General features: G+C 32.6%; 1 protein-coding gene across 5 annotated transcripts in view; it reads left to right on the top strand.

The window, feature by feature from the left end:
* Positions 1 to 19068, top strand: part of KCNT2 (potassium sodium-activated channel subfamily T member 2) — a 389618-nt gene extending 370550 nt beyond the window's left edge. For 2 of the 5 annotated variants that reach the window (XM_514073.6, XM_001134868.5), the window contains 2 exons: positions 8799 to 8883; positions 16514 to 19068. In XM_514073.6, coding sequence (XP_514073.2) covers positions 8799 to 8883; positions 16514 to 16625 — 197 coding nt within the window. In that variant the 3' untranslated portion in view covers positions 16626 to 19068. Of the gene's footprint in view, positions 1 to 8798; positions 8884 to 16126; positions 16318 to 16513 lie in introns of those variants that run through there. The other 3 variants (XM_016934731.3, XM_009440093.4, XM_063794175.1) reach the window with 2 other exon arrangements.
* The last annotated feature ends 214 nt before the right edge of the window (positions 19069 to 19282 follow it).

Here is a 19282-nt window from a genome sequence, read left to right on the forward strand (position 1 = left end):
GTATGCTAGCTGAAAGCCCTTGAGCTCTACAATCAGAAAGTGGCAAAAACAGCCCATCTGTTTTCCTCCCTTCAGGGTGGTAAGTTCCCTGCTTATTCTGGGCAAGTCCAGAGATGCCATTCAGGAGCCAGGGCCTGGAGTCAGAAACTTTAGGACTCTAACTGTTTCCCTATCCTACTGCAGCTGGCCTGGCACCAAAACCACAGGCAAAGTCCATCCCTCTCTTCCCTCCCCTTCCTATAAGCAAAGAAATCTCTCCCTGTGGCCACCACCACTCCAGGCCAATGTTGGGTACTACCTGGCTACTGTCAATGTTCATTCAAGGCCCACATGCTCTTCAGTCAGATTTTGGTGAATGTTGCCAGGCAGGAAACTCTCTCCTCAGGACAGTAGGCACCCCTTTGGCCCAGGGAAAGTCCAGAAATGCTGACCAAGAGCCCAGGCCTAGTACTGGGGACACTAAAAGCCCACTTGGTGCTCTGTACCACTGTGACCAAGCTGGTACCTGGGGCTGCAAGACAAAGTCCCCTTTACTCTTCCCTCTCTTTTTCTCTAGCTTAAGGAATCTCTTGCTATAACCACCACAGCTGGGAATGTTCTGGGTCATACCTGATGCCAGCACATCTCTGAGTCTCACTTAAGGCCCACAGCAAGTACTGCCTGGGTATCACAGCTGATTATTCGGGGCCCAAGGGCTCTTTAGTTGGCAGGTAATGAATGCTGCCAGGACTGAATCCTTCTGTTTAAAGAAGCAGGTTCCCTTCTGGCCAAGGGTATGTCTAGAAATGTCATCTGGGAGCTAGAGCCTGGAATGTGGACCTCGGGACTTTGCCTGGTGCCCTATCATACTATGGCTGAGCTGGTATCCAAGTTGCAACACAAAGTCCTCTTTACTCTTTCGTCCCCTCAAGCAGAAGGGAGAAGCCTCTCTTGCAGCTGTGAGCTGCACCGCCTGGGTTTGGGGGAGGGGTGGCACAAGCACTCCCTTGGCCATCCCAGCTGGTATCTCACTGGGTCATGTGCCCCATCAAGTCCATTGTCTTTGATTCCAACACAGCTCCAGGACTTCCCCAAGAATTTCAGTCCTTATGGCCTAGACATCCTTTCAAGTTTATTTAGAACCCCAGAGCACTTTAGCCCACAGTGACAAGGCTTGCCAGAACTCAGGTTCTGACTGCTGGAATAGGCAGTTCTTCTCTGGCTAGAACTTGTCTAAGTGTTCCCTCTGTGGGCACTGGCTGAGTTCTGCCCAGTGTTGCTTACCACTGTTCCAGGGCAGCACTGAGTTCCAATGCAGTCTCACAGTCACTGTGTTCTCCATTCCCCGAGTGCACAGACTCCCTGCACCATGTGGCCACTGCCAAAAGACAGGGGAGGGTTGGTGCTGGAAATTCAAGATGGTCTTTCCTACTCTCCTTAGTGCCCCTTTCAGTGACATAAAGTTAAAAACAGATGCTGTAATTGCTCACCTCATCTTTGGTTTTTATGAAGGTGTTTTTTTGTGTGTGGATAGTTGTTCAATTTGGTGTTCTTGCAGAAAGTGTGGAAGCTTCCATTTGGTCATCTTGCTTCACCTCCTCTGTGGAAAAACACTTCTTAAAAATGTTTTCTCATGCAATGAAAAGAAGAAAGCTAGAGTGGCTATATTAGTATCAAAGTAGATTCATGCAATAACATGGATTCAACACAAAAGCATAGCTAAGAGAAAAATAGAAACACATTTTATTATTCCTAGAAAACTGCTTCTTGAAATCAGTGATTGCTAGAAGTTGGGATTGAGAGGAGAAAATTGACTACAAAAGGGCATGAGAGATCTGTTTGGCATTATGAAAATGTTTGACATCATAATTATGGTAGTAGTTGCCACACTATGCATTTGTCAAAACTCATTGAATATGCACTTGGGATTAGTTAATTTCTTATTTTGTTTTTACCCAACATACCTATGAGATAATCAAAACAATGATGGTGATCCTAAAATAACTTCAATGATATGTTTAAAGTTATATAGGAAGTTTACAGTAACTTATAGTAAACCTATAAGTAAAGATTCCTGACACTTATTCTGAAGATCTGTATTATATAGTATGAAGCTATTCTAAGAAAATTGCTAAAAGGGTCTGTGAAGGCAAAAATTTTGCCTATCTTGTTCATTGCTGTGTCCTCAGAATTAGAGTTATCTGTGATCCAAATAATCATGCTGTTATCATTACTGAATGACTTCATCGAATACAAAAATAATGAATATCATGTAATAAATTACAATTATCAACTGATCATAAAAATGTTCTGTAAGTCAAATGAAAGTACTGCAGGAGAGCTGCAAAATTGGAAAGCTTGGTATGTACTTATTTTTAGATTTTTTAAGTATATGTTTAATATTGTTTTCTTCAATCCTCAACTATTACTTCAGTAGTAGTAACTTTAAATTTAAATCAATGGGTCCAATTATTAAAATAAAATTATATAATAAATATGCTATTTGTGTTTCCAAAATCTTTTAGGCTTTCTGTAATGTCTTGATTTTACATTTTCAGATTACCAATTAGATTCATCACTAAATTTTGAAGTACTTCACCTGAACACATATAAAACCTTTTAGTTGACATGCAATGAATATTCTATTTAAATATAAGTGTACACTATGTTCCTTACTATGAAGACAATCTGTATAGTTTTGTCCCACATTCTTTAATATAAAATAGCTGTAATCATAGTATTTTGAAAGAAACTAGCATTTATTGACAGCTTCCATTCACCAGGGCACCCAGTAGCCTTGAAGATTGTGGTAGGGTAAGGGATATGGAACAATGGAGAAAGCATCTTGACAAAACAAAACAGGACTTTACACCATTGAATAAATCATATATATTTAGACTAATTGTTCATGTTTGCTTTCTTTTGAATCTTTATCTTGTTAAAAAATATTGCAAGGTGGTTTTTGTTTTTCAACATTTATGAAACGTAACATAGGTTTTTAAAAGAAAATCTGTGTTTTCTTTTAAACACAAGTAGGGTAGTGACATAGGTTTTTAAGAAATATTGAATACTCTATTTTGAAAGGAAAATTGAGTATCAAGTAACTAGTTTTATTTGCAGGAAGCTAGTAAGTGATGGAGTGGCTCATGGCAAGTTAAAATGTAGCTTGTTCTGAAAATCTTTCTATTCATTTTGCTCATAGTTTCATATAATCTTGAATACACTGAATATTCATATGGAGATAAATTAAGAGAGTTCAAATGTTTTTAATAATTTTATCTTGCCTATCATAAAATGATTAAAAATCTTTGAATGATAATGAAAATAATTTTAAATAGAGGTCAGTTAAATGGAATTATTCTTCTTTAGTTCTTATCTCTAAGCACCTTTCACACCCTCCAAATATACTGGTCAGTTCAGTAACAATAGATGAAATAGTTGTACTCATAAACATAATTTGGCACTAAACTGGAATACATGAGCAAATTGAGTCAGCACTGTAAAACTAGCCAGTTTTATAGGTGGATAACACATAATGTGTATATAAGTTCAGGTGAAGGACAATGAAATCTTCACTAGATTATGCTATTACCAACTATGTAGAAGAAGTAAGTACTGTATGACTGAGTTTAGCTTCCCTGATAAGGTATTTCTTGTACTAACAAAACAAAAACAAAAACAAACAAAAAAACGAAACCCTCTTTCTCATATAGCACCTATTTCTTTTACTTATTTTCTCCCATTGGCATTCAAACATACTGTGGTATCTCCCAGCTTAAAATTCTCTGTCTCCTTCTCTAAGTCTCTTTCTCTGTCTTCCTTTCTCTCTCTCTCTCCTATTTCTGTCTTCCACATCATTTCTATCTCTCTTCCTCGCCCCTTTTACTAATTTATTCCATTTCTGTTGTTCTCATGCTACCAATATCTCTCACATGGGTTTCTGTTTCACAATGACCACCTAATATTCCTGAGTTTAAACTTGTCCCACACAAAGTTAATTTCCCACAAAGCAATCAAAGTGATATATTTAATGTAAAATTGTTTCATACCACCAGCCTTCCCCTCGATCCTTACAAGCTTTCAATGTTTTCTCATTGCACTTTGAATAAAATTCAAACTGCTGACCAAGGGTAAAGCCCTTCAAGAATCTGGTCCCAGCTTGCCTGTTCAACATCATCTCAAATTAATCTTCTCCTCTCTCACTTTAGTTTAGTCCGTTCCCTGGTGCCTACTTTCTGCAAATTAAACCAAATCATCTCTTGCTATGCCATTTGCCCTTCTATCTGTTCAAAACACTCTTTCTCTATTTATGCATGCCCATACCTTCACATAGCAACATATATAATTGTTTTTTATAATTTACTGCTTGATTTTGCCTGCTACTATAATAATACATAACCTTTATGTTGCACTTGATAGCAATAAGATACTAAGTACAAGAACTATAAATCAATGTGAACATATTAATTTTAAATTATATTTGTTATTTATTTATTAGAATAAATAGAATAAATGTTAATTCTAACAACAACCTGTGAGATTGCACTGTTGCTATCCTCATTTTTCATGCCAGGATGTTAATCGCAGAGAAATTAAGAGAAATTAAATAATTTGCCTAAGATCTCAGAGTAAGCAATTGGCAGATCCATAATTTCAAAGCAAGCAGTCTGATTTCAGAGCCTTTGTTCTAAGTGATATCTTTATATTATATAGAATGTTCCTCTGACTACACATGATACAATGGATATATGTTTTCAGAAGTTATATTCGTGTACTAGGGCTGCCATAAAAAAATACCGCAGAGTGCATGGTTTAAACACTAGAAGTTTATTTTCTCACAATTGTGGAAGATGGAAGTCCAACATCAAGGTACCCAAAATTTGATTTCTTCTGAGGCCTCTCATGTTTGCTGACAGATGGCTGCCTTCTTTCTGTGTCCTCATACAGTCTTGTCTCTGTGTGTATTTACTCCTGGTATCTCTTCTTCTTCTTATGTGGACACCAGTCCTATTGGATTAGAGGACAAACCTGTTGACCCCATTTAAACTTAATTAGTTTTTGAGGCTCTATCTCCAAATACAGTCATCTTGGTGGTTAGCTTTTCAACATTGGAATTTGTGGGGGAACACACAATTCAGTCTATAACAGAAATATTATTTAATGGTAACCTACACAAATATACAAAATATTTAAATTTCTTTCTTACAAAATTCTATTATCCTCTTTCAAAAATCCTCTTAAAAAACTTCAGCATGAAAATTTAAAACAAAACAAAAATATGAAATTAATGTGTATGGAATAGGACTCATTAATCAATTATTTTGTAAGAACCATAGGAATATGATTCTGTCCCTTTTCTAATGTGATCTATTTACACAAACTACTCTAAGCAAAATATTTGCCATTTGAAGATTTTTGTTTAATAATTGTATATGCTAGTTAATATAGCAAAAGAAGTTTCTTTGTAAATACTAGTAGCAATCTTTAAATTTTTCTCCATATAATTTATTTTAAAGTTTATAATATTCAAAAATATTATTTTCAGTTTTTATGAGTAATTTTATTAAAATAATTATCTCACTGATGAAACAGTAATTTTAATGAAAATAATTTAAACTATATAATTTTTTTTATTTTGCTAATGTCTTATTTTGGTTATCAGGAACACAGTAAATATATTCACTGCAAATTCCCTTCATATATATTTTTATTTGGTAAGAAATAGATTCTGTTGTTCATGAAGCTAATTTACCAAATAAAATTTATTTTATTAAGTAAATATGGTATTCTTGGAGCAAAGCCATATTTTAATTAATTTGTATCTTTGCCATAGTCAATGATAATTGATAGGATCTTGAAGATCCCACAAATTTGCCACATTTTCACCTCCAGAATGAAAGAATATCTAGAAAACAACCATAGAGAATGACTGATGGAGACAAAATATTCCAGGATTATGCCTAATAAAAACTATTGTTGAATGTGGTTTTGATGTGTGACTGCAATAGGCTTTTAGAAAATCTCACTTTTTAATTCTTTTTTTAATTATTATTATACTTTAAGTTCTCGGGTACATGTACACAGCGTGCAGGTTTGTTACATATGTATGCATGTGCCGTGTTGGTTTGCTGCTCCCATTAACTCTTCATTTACATTAGGTATTTCTCCAAATGCTTCTTAAACACAAAGTCACAAAAAAGAGGGGCAACTGTAGGCCTTCTCCGCAAAGCAGCATGGCAGAGAACAAGCAGGCAAAATGTGCCCTATAGGAAGGCACATGTGAAAGAAAAAGAGAATAGCTTTGAAGTCAGCAAATTATTTTAACTTAATTCTAAAAGATAAGTCATTCCTCCTCCCTTAGGAAAAGTCAGTGAGGGGTGAGGAAAGAAACTAAGAGAGATTATTTCTGATTGTGATGTTTTCTATGTCTTGATAAGCCATGTATAATAACTGAATTGAAAACTTTAGCAAAATGCTTGCTCCAATTCCGTGGTTTGTGGGAAAATAAATATCTTCAGTAGGATAAATAATACAGGCTACTTAAGCAGAAAAAAAATATTGGCACAAAAATCATACCTCCCACCGGAAATTTCTCAATTATCTACACAATTTTTACATTTTTAACAGGCAAGCCAGGTCACCGATAGAATTTGGCTTGATTCTAGAACCAAAAAGTATAATATCCTGTTAATAATCAAGGATAAAGGCTAGGTGTTGATATTGACTGAGAAGTTATCTGTTAAATTGCTTTTTCCTTTATCACAGTTCAATAATGTCATTGTTCATAAAAGAAACGGAGTTATATATAGTCAAATAAGATGTAGATTTTCTAGTCCACCTCTTACTTTTTAGATTATTACAATTTAGTCTCCACAATGCACTATCAATCTGTACCTTTGCACAACAGTTGTAGAAATTCAAACAAGGGGGCATTTCTCAAAAAGCACATATGAATCAAAATTTCTTTTCTTATGGAGAAATAATCCTAGTAATCTCCTGCCAGTAAAATATGTTTTCAGTTGGAATTATACCTTAGTTGTAGTAAGCATCAATATATATTCATTGGAATTTTAATCTCCAGACAGTTAACTTAGCCATCTAACACTAGATATGACCACCATGTTTAGCAAATAAAAATACAGGATTCCCAGTGGAACTTAAATTTCTGATAAACAACAAAAATATTTTAGCATAAGTATATCACATGCAATATTTGGGATACATTTATTCTAAAAAACATTAGTTATATGATCAAGCCATTGTACTCCAGCCTGAGTGACAGACTGAGATTCCAACAACAGCAACAAAAATGGTAGTTGTTTATCTAAAATTCAGATTTCATGGGCATTCTCTATTTTTCCTGGCAACCCTAACACTATGGCATGATACAATTCCTTGTATCTATCCCATAGATGCGGAACTGAATATACTAATTTATTTGATTATGAATTTGGTGAGCTATTGATTGTAATAATGTTACTGGCAAACTTACAGTGGGTTTAATTATTTTGTGATTTTTCTGCCTTGTAAGATAAGGATTTTTGTTTTTACACTTTAAAAATGGGGCACATCTCCATATCAACTTGAAATACCATAGCTGAAAATAGTGTCTTTCATATTAAAGTGACAGGTTTCTCATTAGAGGAACACAGTAGTCAACGTTATTTATGAAAGTAATTTATATTCCAGTGCAGCAAATTGTTTATCAGGGTCAGCTACATTGGCCTTAAAATATCTTGATTTTAGTTTAATGCAGTTATTTGAGTATGCACTAAATACTATTGGTATTGGTATGAAACCAATTCTTAGACTGGTATGAAACTTTTTCTTAGACTTTGGGTCAAACTGAAAAATTTAGTTCTTTCTTCAGGAGCCATTCTTGTCTGCAACTGCAGTGCCTGGAATACTATAGCTCAAAAACAGGATTTTTGAGAGAATTCTCATAGACTGAAAACTTTACCCATGGGAGGAATTATGTTTATTGAAGTATATACATCCACATAACTTTATATTTACATCTTATGATAATCTTGAAATCTAAAAAATTGAGACCACAAAGCTGTTTGCCTTTTATTTTTTTCAATGTCCTATGTAATGCAGGGTCAACATTTCAACTTGCAGCCTGAGGATGTTTTCAGAGTGAATTAATAAATTAAAAGGGTTCAGCTTTTCATTTTAAATATATACACATATATATATTGCTTTAGGAAAAACAAATGATTCAGGAGTACACTTCCCTTAAAATTCATGGTTAAATTCTGTTCTAGAGGATTCTTTGCATTCTGCAAAAGCATTAGGATGAGTTACATGAGATGTGTCATGTAGTGAAGCCAAACACATGTTTAGGGTCTTCAAGCTTTTTAGACACATTTCTATCATGTTTTCTAAACATAATGTAATTATATTATTTTTCCCAAGAATTTCCTGTGTGGATATTCTTTTCTAGGATTGTTATCTATAACCATGATTATTTTTTGTAATTGATAAAGCATAATAATCAAGTAAACATCTTATCCAGTCATTTATTAAAGAAAAATACTTTTTCAGTGTAGTAAACGGTAAACTATAACTGTGATTATTCTGAACAGAATTAGATACTTTATTGTTATCATCTATTGGAACAAAAAATAAGTATCTGTCAGATATTTTCAATGACAGTAATTTGAAAATAGCCAAACTTATGTGCACAATCATGCTGTGGACAAAACTATACCAAGTTATTGTTGACAGTTACATGGTTTGAATATAAGCTGTTCACTAGTAATTCCTGTAATTTTCTATAAGCAGTATAACAAACTTGGCATTTATTTATCTTCTAGATGAAATGAATGATCATCAAAGTACCCTCTCCTACATCCTGATTAACCCATCTCCAGATACCAGAATAGAGCTGAATGATGTTGTGTAAGTTGGTCTCATATCTCATATAAGACATGTATTTTTAGAAAACTACTATTTATTTTTGTACTTATATTTAGGCCATAATAGCCTCTTATTTTTCTTATAAGTGCTGAAATAGTCTATACCTAATTTTATAAATAAACAAATGCATTTGATGTGTTGTGTGTAATATAAAAAATATGATTGTTTAAAAGGAGTATAAAATAAAGAAATAGCAGCATGAATTCCTTATTATGTGAGCTAAAAAATATTTGGAAAAGATAAGTGAAAACGTGGAAGAATAAAAGAGCATCTCAACAGAAAACGTGAAATATCCCACACTGTCTAGTTCTAAATACCTTCAACTTCCCAAAAGCCAAAGTATGATTGGTCAAATACTTAATAGAAAAAGTTTTATGGGACTAATTTTATTTCTTGAAAAATAATTATTGAACATGTACAGTGGTAGCACTCACCTAAAGATGTGAGATAGAAAGACTAAGGCATTTTCTCTGACTTCAAAATCCTTACACTCTAATTAACAAAGCTACAATTTACACATGAAAAATTAAATAGCAATACATAATAGCACTTTGTCACTAATAAACTAAGCATCAGTTGAGTGACATAGACAGTGCTTTTCTGAATTAATAGGAGACATTATTGAGTAGTTGGAGAAATTATAAAGAATGTAAGACTTAAACTAGACTCTGAAGGGTAGATAGAATTTATGATGGTGGAGAAGAGAGGACATTCCAGAACAGAAAGAATGGCTTGGAAAATGCAGGAATTGTGTAAAGTGTTTCAGTGGCAATTTGACTGGAGTAGAAATTGTGTATAGTTAGCATTTCTGTTGTAAGGCAAATGTAATACTGGAAAAATAAATTATATTTGCCTCTGGAAAGGTCTTACGTGACAAAATGAATTTAAAGTTGGCCTTATAGATGATGGACAGCACTTAGACATATATGAGCAAGCATGTAACAAGACTTTAGAAAAGGCACTTTGACAGTTGTTGGTGTAAGCCTAGGAAAGAAATTCCTTACAAGAATCTTCCCTTGAGATACACGACCTGTCCTGGGGTAGATCAAGTGATGTTTACCCAGGGTAACTAACTATAGATTGTATTAATGACATAAAACAAATGCCAAAGATCCACATGTTTTGTTGGATATTAGATCCATAGGATGTGTTTGTGTCTGTAATCCAGAAAGCAAGTGACAAAGTCAGAGACTAGCAGGACTGAGAACATTTTGTTATGCTGAGCATAATATGGATCCATGCAAGAGGTTTAGAACTAAATGTAATAATATGCAAAATTTTAGAAGACTCTTTGATATGTTGTCAGTTTTGTGGAAGATTTCGACTGGAGTGGAAAGGGTATGATTTTTTAAAAAGAGTTCTGCAGAAAACAATAGAATTGATTGATAGGATGGGTTAGGGTTGGGGTGAATATGAATGTAGGGAAAACAGTTAAAAAGCAGGTGTTAGAGAAACAACCATCTGTCATAGCATCAAGGTAAAGCATTGTAAAGGCAAGCCCCTACGTAAATAGATTTATGAAGGCAGAAAATGAGACTTGATTATTGATTTGGATATTGAAAAAGAAGTTTAACACAGCTTTAGGGTTTCAAACTGTGTGATTACAAAAATAAAAAAAAAAATGTTGTTTCATCAAAACAAGTCAGAATGGGGAGACAATTTTCCAGGCAGGAAAGAGGGGTTGTTGGGTAGTAAAAAAAAAAAGAGATGATATGTGGGTCCAGGTATATATGTATTTTTAATAAATGTTGACTTTCTAATTAATTAAGTTTATTGATATATAATAGTTGTGCATTTTATGAGGTACATGTGATATTTTGATACATACATAAAATATGTAATGATCAATCAGGGTAATTGGGGTAGCCATTACCCCAAACATTTATAATTTCTTTGTGTTAGGAATATCCCAAATGTTCTTTTCCAGCTATTTTGAAATATACAATGAAGTCTTGTTAAGCATAGTTGCCCTACTGTGCTTTGAAGCACTGGAATTTATTTCTTCTGTGTAACTGTATTTTGGTTACTAATAAACCAGTTTCTCTCCATCTTCCCCTCCTCATCACCCTTCCCAGCCTCTGGTAACATTCTACCTACTATCTCCATGAGATCAATTATTTTAGCTTACACATTTGAATGAAAACATGATATTTGTTTTTCTGTGGCTTATTTCTCTTAACACTGACTATGTTGTTTTTCTGTGGCTTATTTCATTTAACACTGACTATGTTGCTGCAAATGACAGAATTTCATCTTTTTTATGGATGAATGGTATTCTACTTTGCATATATACCACAAATTTTTTTCATCCATCCATTCAAATATGTTATTTAAAGTATAAAGAGGAAATGTCTAGAAAACATTTAGATACATAGTATTGGAACTTTGAAGATAAGCTAGTTTTCTGTAGAAAAATATTTTTTATTTTCCAGCTGAAAAAGGCTAAATAGGGAATGTTTTTTCCAAAAATATAAATACAGAAGAAACAGTAGAAGAATTAGTGTTGTACTACTGACGAGTGTTTTGTTTTAGGGCAGAAACAGGAAGCATTTCAAAAACTTATTAGGAAAATAAAACAGCAGGAGTAAATCTGACCCCAAATAAGTGTGAAAAGATTCCTAAAATGCACCTAAGATAGAACTATCAAGTATAATATTGCTTTATTTTGCCATCTGATAATACTGGTTAGAATACAGGAGCATTGGGGAAACAGATGAATAACAATTTAAGCTAGTAGAATTCTTAAGTCACTGTCAAAAATTGTATCTGATGGTGATATTGAATTTATAAAGGACTTCAATTAGAGGAAAACATCTTATTTATGATGCACTTGGATTTTAATTACCCATCCTGGACCCTTCACATAGTATATTATGATAATAAAATAAAGCTGTTCTTTTTTCATGGCATCCACATTTATACATGTCTTTTTTCTTTTAAGTCCATAAGTATAGATAATTTTTATTAAATATCTAATCTACCCATATTAATTCCAGCCTTCTTATACCTTTTTTCAAATAAATATAATTGTGTTAATTATATAGAATTTTAAAAATTATGCTTACCTTGTTTGTATTTTATAATAAATTATGTTTCTTAAGCTTAATACAATCATTTCCCATAATTATTTTTGACAGAATGTTCAAAGAAAATGTTGTCACCCTTTTGAGACTAGGAACATGTCATTTTGTCAAATATTTATGTTCATGATTTCAAATAATGTTTAATCTTTTTACTTATGAATAAAATATGTATGTCACAATGTGGACAGGTAAAGTAGACATATTTTTAGAGAATTTTCTGTCTTTTAGATACTCTTATTTTTTATTAGTTTTAAGCTAAAACATCAACTTGACTGCTATTAAAAAAATAAAAAAGCTTTTCTTACACCATTGCAGTGATCTGTATTTGTGGCATTGAGATAATTAAATTTCAGTGGAACCAGAACAATGATAAATTATCATTTGAAAGATGCCTACCATGACATGTAATATATAAAAACACAGTTTAAGAAATTTGCTTTATTAGACTCATAGGTTTTGTAGTGACAATAATAGGAAAAGGAACTTTTGCTACTGCATCAATGAATGTAGAGAATAATGGATTATACTGGTATCTTTTATGTTTTTCTAAAAATTCACTTTCAGAAGTTCGTTTTAAATGAAGAAGCAACATTAATTTGATGTGAACAATAATAAATCACTAGATGATATGGTATTAAAAAGTGTAATGTGCACTATTAGTTTTCTTCATCAATCCACAATGCTATTGATATTTAAAGTAACTATAAAGCAGTGTGCATAGATGACAAAATCCAGTTAATAGGTCCAAGAACACTAGTCTCAACTTTTATTTGGTCAAAGAAAATAGACTCAGTGTTTTTGATTGCCTTTTCTCATTTTCATTAAGGAGTGTATTTTATGAATTTTTCCCTTCAGTCTTTAAGACAAAAGTGCAAACTTTATTAGCGTTCTCACTTTTTAATTAGTTTTCCTGTTCATTTTATATACTGCCTCTTAAAAATATTATAGAAGTATTAAATACTTCTTTCATTTGGACTTGGAACATGACTTTCTTAGAATGCTATGTTGCATATATTTATTTTCTTCTCTCCGTTTCAAACCCTTCCTACTGCCTTTGAAACACAAATTGAAACTACCTATTCTGAAACTTAAGGTCATTCATTACCTGTTTCCTACCTTTGTTTTTGACTTTACCTACCATGATTTACTAGTTTTCTAAAGTCAAATCATTTCTAAACACATCAGAAACATCCATCCTCTGTGGTCTCCATTGACAACATTTGGGATCACCTCCTGTTCCTTCCTCCTAAATCTTCTCTGAAGCCTGGAGAGGCAAGTTCAACCCAACCCCTCAATAAAGCAGTTCCTAATTCTCTCTGTTGTTCTTTTTCACTTTGTATGATGTTTGGAATTTCTTTTTTTTTTCTTCCATTATATCTGCTTCATAAATTATACTTTAATCTTCTGCCGGACAGGAGTCATGTTTTGTGATTTTGTTTTAATTCTAAGGTGTTAGCACAGTTTCCTACAGGTGCTCAAGAAGCAGTCACTAAAGATACTCAGGCATACCTCAGAGATTTTTCAGGATTGGTTACAGACTACTACAATAGAGTGAATATTGCAATCAAGCCAGTCACTTGAATTTTTTGGTTTACCGGTGCATACAAAATTTATGTTTGCATTATACTTTAGTCTACTAAGTGTGCAAAAGCAAAGCATTATGCCTAAAAATTTACTTAATTAAAAAACAGTTTATTGCTAAAAAAAAAAATGCTAGCAGTCATCTGAGCCTTCAGGGAGTCGTAATCTTTTTTTGCTGGTAGAGAGTCTTGCCTCAACGTTGATGGCTGCTGACAGATTGGGGTAGTGGTTACTGAAGGTTAGAGTGGTGTGGCAATTTCTTAAAATCAGACAACAATGAAGTAGTATGCTGTATTGACTGACTCTTTCTTTCATGCAAGATTTATCTGTAGCATATAATACCCTTTGATAGCATTTTACCCAAAGTGGAACTTCTTTTGAAACTGGAGTCAATCCTTTCAAACCCTGCTGCTACTTTGTCAACTAAGTTTATGTAATAATATAAATTCTTTACAGTCATTTCAACAATGTTCATAGCATCTTCACCAGGAGTAGATTTCATCTCAAGAAACCAATTTATTTGATCATAAATAAGAAGCAACTCCTCATTCATTCAAGTTTTGGTCAGAGATTGCAGCAATTGAGTCACATCTTTGGGCTCCACTTCTAATTCTAGTTATCTTGCTATTTCTACCACAACTGCAGTTACTTCCTCCATTGAAGTCTTGAACCCCTCAAAGTCATCGATAAGGGTTGGAGTCAACTTCTTCCAAACTTCCATTAATGTTGATATTTCTACCTCATCCCACGAATCATGAACATTGAAATTACTCTTTGATCCATGGGCTGCAGAATAGATGTTGTGTTAGCAAGAATGATACAATACTAATCTCATTGTACATCTCCATCAGAGCTCTTGGGTGACCAGGTGCCTTATCAAGGGGCAGTGATATTTTGAAGTCTTTTTTTTAAGCGTTAAGTCTCAACAATGGGCCTAACATTTTCAGTAAACTATGCTTTAGACAGATTTGCTGCCAGTCAGGCTTTGTTTTTCCATTTCTAGAGCATAGGCAGAGCAGATTTAGCAGAATTCTTAAGTGTCCTAGGATTTCCAGAATGGTAAATGAGCATTGGCTTCAACTGAAAGTCACCAAATGCATTAGCCCCTACCAAGAGAGTCAGCTTGTCACTGAAGCTTTGAAACTAGGCTTTATCTTCTCCTCTCTAGCTATTTAAGTACTAGATGGCAACTTTTTCCAATAGAAGGCTGTCTTCCAAATTGAAAATCTGTTGTTTAATTTAGCCACCTTCATCAATGATCTTATTAATAGTTAGATTTTTTTGATAACTTGCTGTAGCTTCTGCATTAGCACTATCTACTTCACCTTGCACATTTATGTTATGGAGGAGACTTACTTCCTTAAGCTTCATGAGCTAACCTCTGCTAGCTTCCTCTTCCATAGCTAACCTCTTCCATAGCTTCTTCACTTCCCTCACCTTTCAGAGAATTGAAAAGATGTAGACCATTGCTCTGGATTTGGCTTTGGATTAAGGGAATGTTGTAGCTGGTTTGATCTTTTTTCCAGACCACTCATACTTTTGCCATCTCAGCAATAAGTCTGTTTCCTTTTCTTATCAGTTGTGTATTCACTGGAGTAGCACTTTAAATTTCCTTAGGAACTTTTCCTTTGCATTCACAACTTGGCTAACTGGCACAAAAGTCCTAACTTCCAACTTATGTAAGCTTTTGATGTGCCCTCCTCACTAAGCATAATCATTTCTAGCTTTTTATTTAAAGTGAGAGACATGAGACTCTTCCTTTCACTGGAACAATTACAAGTCATTTTTGGGTTATTAACTGATCTAACTTTAATGTTTTTGTGTCTTGGGGAATACAGATGGTGGAGGAGAGGGAGAAGAGTCGAGGGAATAGCCAGTTGGGGGAGTGATCAGAACACACATATTTTATTGGTTAAAATTGCCTTCTTATATGGGTGCGGATAGTGGTATCCCAAAACAGTTACAATAGGAACATCAAAGATTACTGATCACAGATCACTATAACAGATATAATTACAATGGAAAAAGTTCAAGTTACCAAATCTGACACAGAGACCCTAAGTGAGCACGTGCTGGAAAAAATGTCTCCAACGGACTTGCTTGATTCAGGGTTGCCACATAAATAATTCAATATTGGCAAAGTGCAATCAAGTCAAAAACAATAAAAAAGGCATGCCTGTACATCATTTGACAGTCTGAAGTAAGACAACTCTCTGAAAACAAATTCTCACATTAATGAAATATTTGAGTTTGGCAGATAAACATTTTTCTATTTACTAGCAGAATTAATTAAGAATTATTCTCTATACTTTAGTATTATCACTTACTATACCATAACCTGAATTTTAGATAAATAATTTTCCTGCTAATTTAAATGTTATGCATTATATTCACTATAAAATTTGTTAAACTGTTGATTTTATAGTTTCATAAAATATTTAAATTGAAAAGACTATAGAAATTGCTTACATCAATCTCCTAATTTTTTAAGTGATAAAAATAAGACAAAGAACAGTTAAGTAATGGAAGAATGATGGCTAAAATGTAGGTCTCCTTCATAGAAAAATGGCCAAAGTAAGGGATAATAAGTCAACAGCATACTTAATCATAAAACTTTGATGAGACGAAGGTGCTGAAATTGATTATAATTGAAAAATAATGGTGACTGACAGTCAACATGCACAGGGAAAAAGATGAAGAAGAAAAATAACAGTGCTTAATTCATCAGCATTCATCATCATAATCTTCTCAGGTATGAAAATGATAATATTAACCATGCCAAATTGTAAAGGCCAACCAAACAGTGAGTTCTACCACCAATGTTGTATACAGACAGTTTAGATAATCTGAAAACTGAACAAATAAATTAGAAATATGAAGTGTCAGTGTGAATTAATGTTGCCTGTATTTACTATTGCAAAGTTATTTATTTTGTTTTCTTTTATTAGATACTTAATTCGACCAGATCCACTGGCCTACCTTCCAAACAGTGAGCCCAGTCGAAGAAACAGCATCTGCAATGTCACTGGTCAAGATTCTCGGGAGGAAACTCAACTTTGATAAAAATAAAATGAGAAACTTTTTTCCTACAAAGACCTTGCTTGAAACCACAAAAGTTTTGCTGGCACGAAAGAAACTAGATGGAAATATATTTAATTCTCTCATATTTAAAAACGTAATCTCTTCTCTTAGAAGTATAGATCATTTTGAAACTTAATGTACTACTTACCGGTACTCTCCCTATTAATATTTGAAGGACATCAATGGAATAAATTTGAAAAGCTAAATTAAAATACAAAAATTTAAATCTGACATTTAATTGTTTTATAATAATCCAAACTCTATGAAAGCAATTTTAAAAATTATTAAGGTTTTATGAAGTTGACAAAATCTAACTATATTTGGTGCATCACAATGGACACAGAATGCTGCTGCTCCTCTTAAAAATTAAATGTGTCATATTATATTCTTTAAACTTACTGTTTTACAAAATTGAGCTCATCGTAAATGTCTAGTCTTCTCACATAGAGATTAACCAACAAACTTGTGTGGTTGACTTTTGTGTAAGAATCATAGTTTGCTTTAGAATACAAATCTTTAAGTCATTTTAACTTTTTTTTCTGCCTTACGATATAAAAATATTTATCTTAGAATTTGAGATGTTCATAGCATGTTTTATTACACTGAAGAAACTAAAACATAAATGAAAAGAAACACTAGGTTCCTGCACTTTTTGGTAACTTTATGTCTAGCAAATATTTTATGCCAAGAAAAGCATACTATAAAGCAAATATCTATTATTCTCCTAAACGAATGCCTAGCATAGAGAAAATACTTAATACACATTTGTTGACTTAAATTTAATTCAAGGATTGAAAAATTAACTGGATATCTTGAAATATACAGTAATGATTGTCCTTAGACTCTTGAGCTTTACCATTTTTCCTATTCATATATCTATATAGTAAATTTCATTAGAAAAATTCTTTTAAAATTGACAGAAGATAATTTATACCTTTTATGGACTCTGAAGACACTTCAAAACATTAAAAGTCCTTATGTCTTTGGTAATGAAACAATAACACTCAATGAAGGGTGTATTAAAATTTTTGACTTAATTTTGAAATCGTATATATGAACTATACTTTAACATTATGAGAGAAAAGCATAAAACAAAAACAGGTAGTTCTTGGCTTTTAACATTAATGCAAATCATGCAGAATTTGAGTTATAAATTTAAATATAAATTGACCATTGATGATATCCAGTTTTTCATTTTTTACCTGTATTGCATTTTCCCCCTAGAGAAATAGATCAAAAGAGCACAAGAGTATGCGTACATAGTTTACCAGGTAGTAGAAGTGTGTTAAAATGTTCCCATAAAAGAAACATTGGTAAATTCAAATACATACTGGTCTAATTTTGTACTTTTTAATTTTTGAATTTGATATTGAGTTTAATTCAGCAACAACAAAAAATACATATAAAACTAGAAAGGGACTTTTTTTCCTTTTCATAATGAAGCAGATCAACTTAAAGGATAATAAAATTTTTAAAGAAAAGATATTCTAATGTACTCTCAATAATTCTACAGAAATAAAACTGTAAAGTGCAATGTGAAATCAAAGATTATAGTCATTGTATAATTTGGCTTGGAGACTTTGAAATGTCTTTTTTTCTTTTTGATATTTTACATTATTCACATTTTAGAATAACAAGAACACCAAGAATTACCCCTAAAACAGAGACCCTGTATTTAATCTACTTTGATCAGAGAAGTAGAATTTATAACAGGTTACCTAAAATTGGGAGCATGCCTTAAAACTTAAAGATTGTATGCATATATGTGTATATGTTATAAACATGTGAAATATATTTGACACACACATTCACATATAAATTGTTAAAAACTGAAGGCAGAATGGAACTAATATATGTAACAGAGAAAAACAATAAATTTAATGAACTTGTTTTATATTTGCATATCAAGAGTCAAGTATGATGTTTATTTAAGTTGACTTTTTTTACTTCATTATTTTTAGGAATAAATGTAAGATTTTACAAATCTTTTATTTCCCCACAAGATCTGAAGTTTGGTATTTTTGCATTATGACAGTTGTTGAGACTAGGATTTTAAGCTAGGATATGATTATATTTCCTATATAACTAAAAATTTTGTTTCATAAATTTTAAAATAATTATTTTTGACTATGAACATTAGTCCAAATTTAATATTTGACACAGTTCATACCAGCTTGCTACAATAATGATAATTTATTAGTCTTTCTGTTATTTAAAGAATAAAAACATGCTTATAAAAGACTTTTAATGAACTGTTGCCTTTTTAAAATAATTATACTTGCACATGAAAATAAAATATAAAGTCAATAATAGTCCTTGTAGCCCAATGGGAATTGATTCTGTTTATTGTCTGTACCATTTTGCTACCAGTTACATTGAACTGCTTTAAAATAAATAATAAAATTATTTCTAATGATGAAAACTCTTGATTTTTTTTTGCCAAAACGTCAGTTGCTTAGATAAATTGTGTGTTGGAACTATAAAAATCATTTTTCATTTTTATATTTTAAACCCAAAATAGCTATGGAGGTTATCTCATTGGAAAATATAGTGATAAACAAACTTCTGTTGAATTATGTCTTAACATAATAGATTCTGAATAGTTGCACCATGTCAGAAAAGGAGAAGTGAGGAGG

This window comes from Pan troglodytes, chromosome 1 (assembly GCF_028858775.2).
Source record: "Pan troglodytes isolate AG18354 chromosome 1, NHGRI_mPanTro3-v2.0_pri, whole genome shotgun sequence".
NCBI classification, from domain to species: domain Eukaryota; kingdom Metazoa; phylum Chordata; class Mammalia; order Primates; family Hominidae; genus Pan; species Pan troglodytes.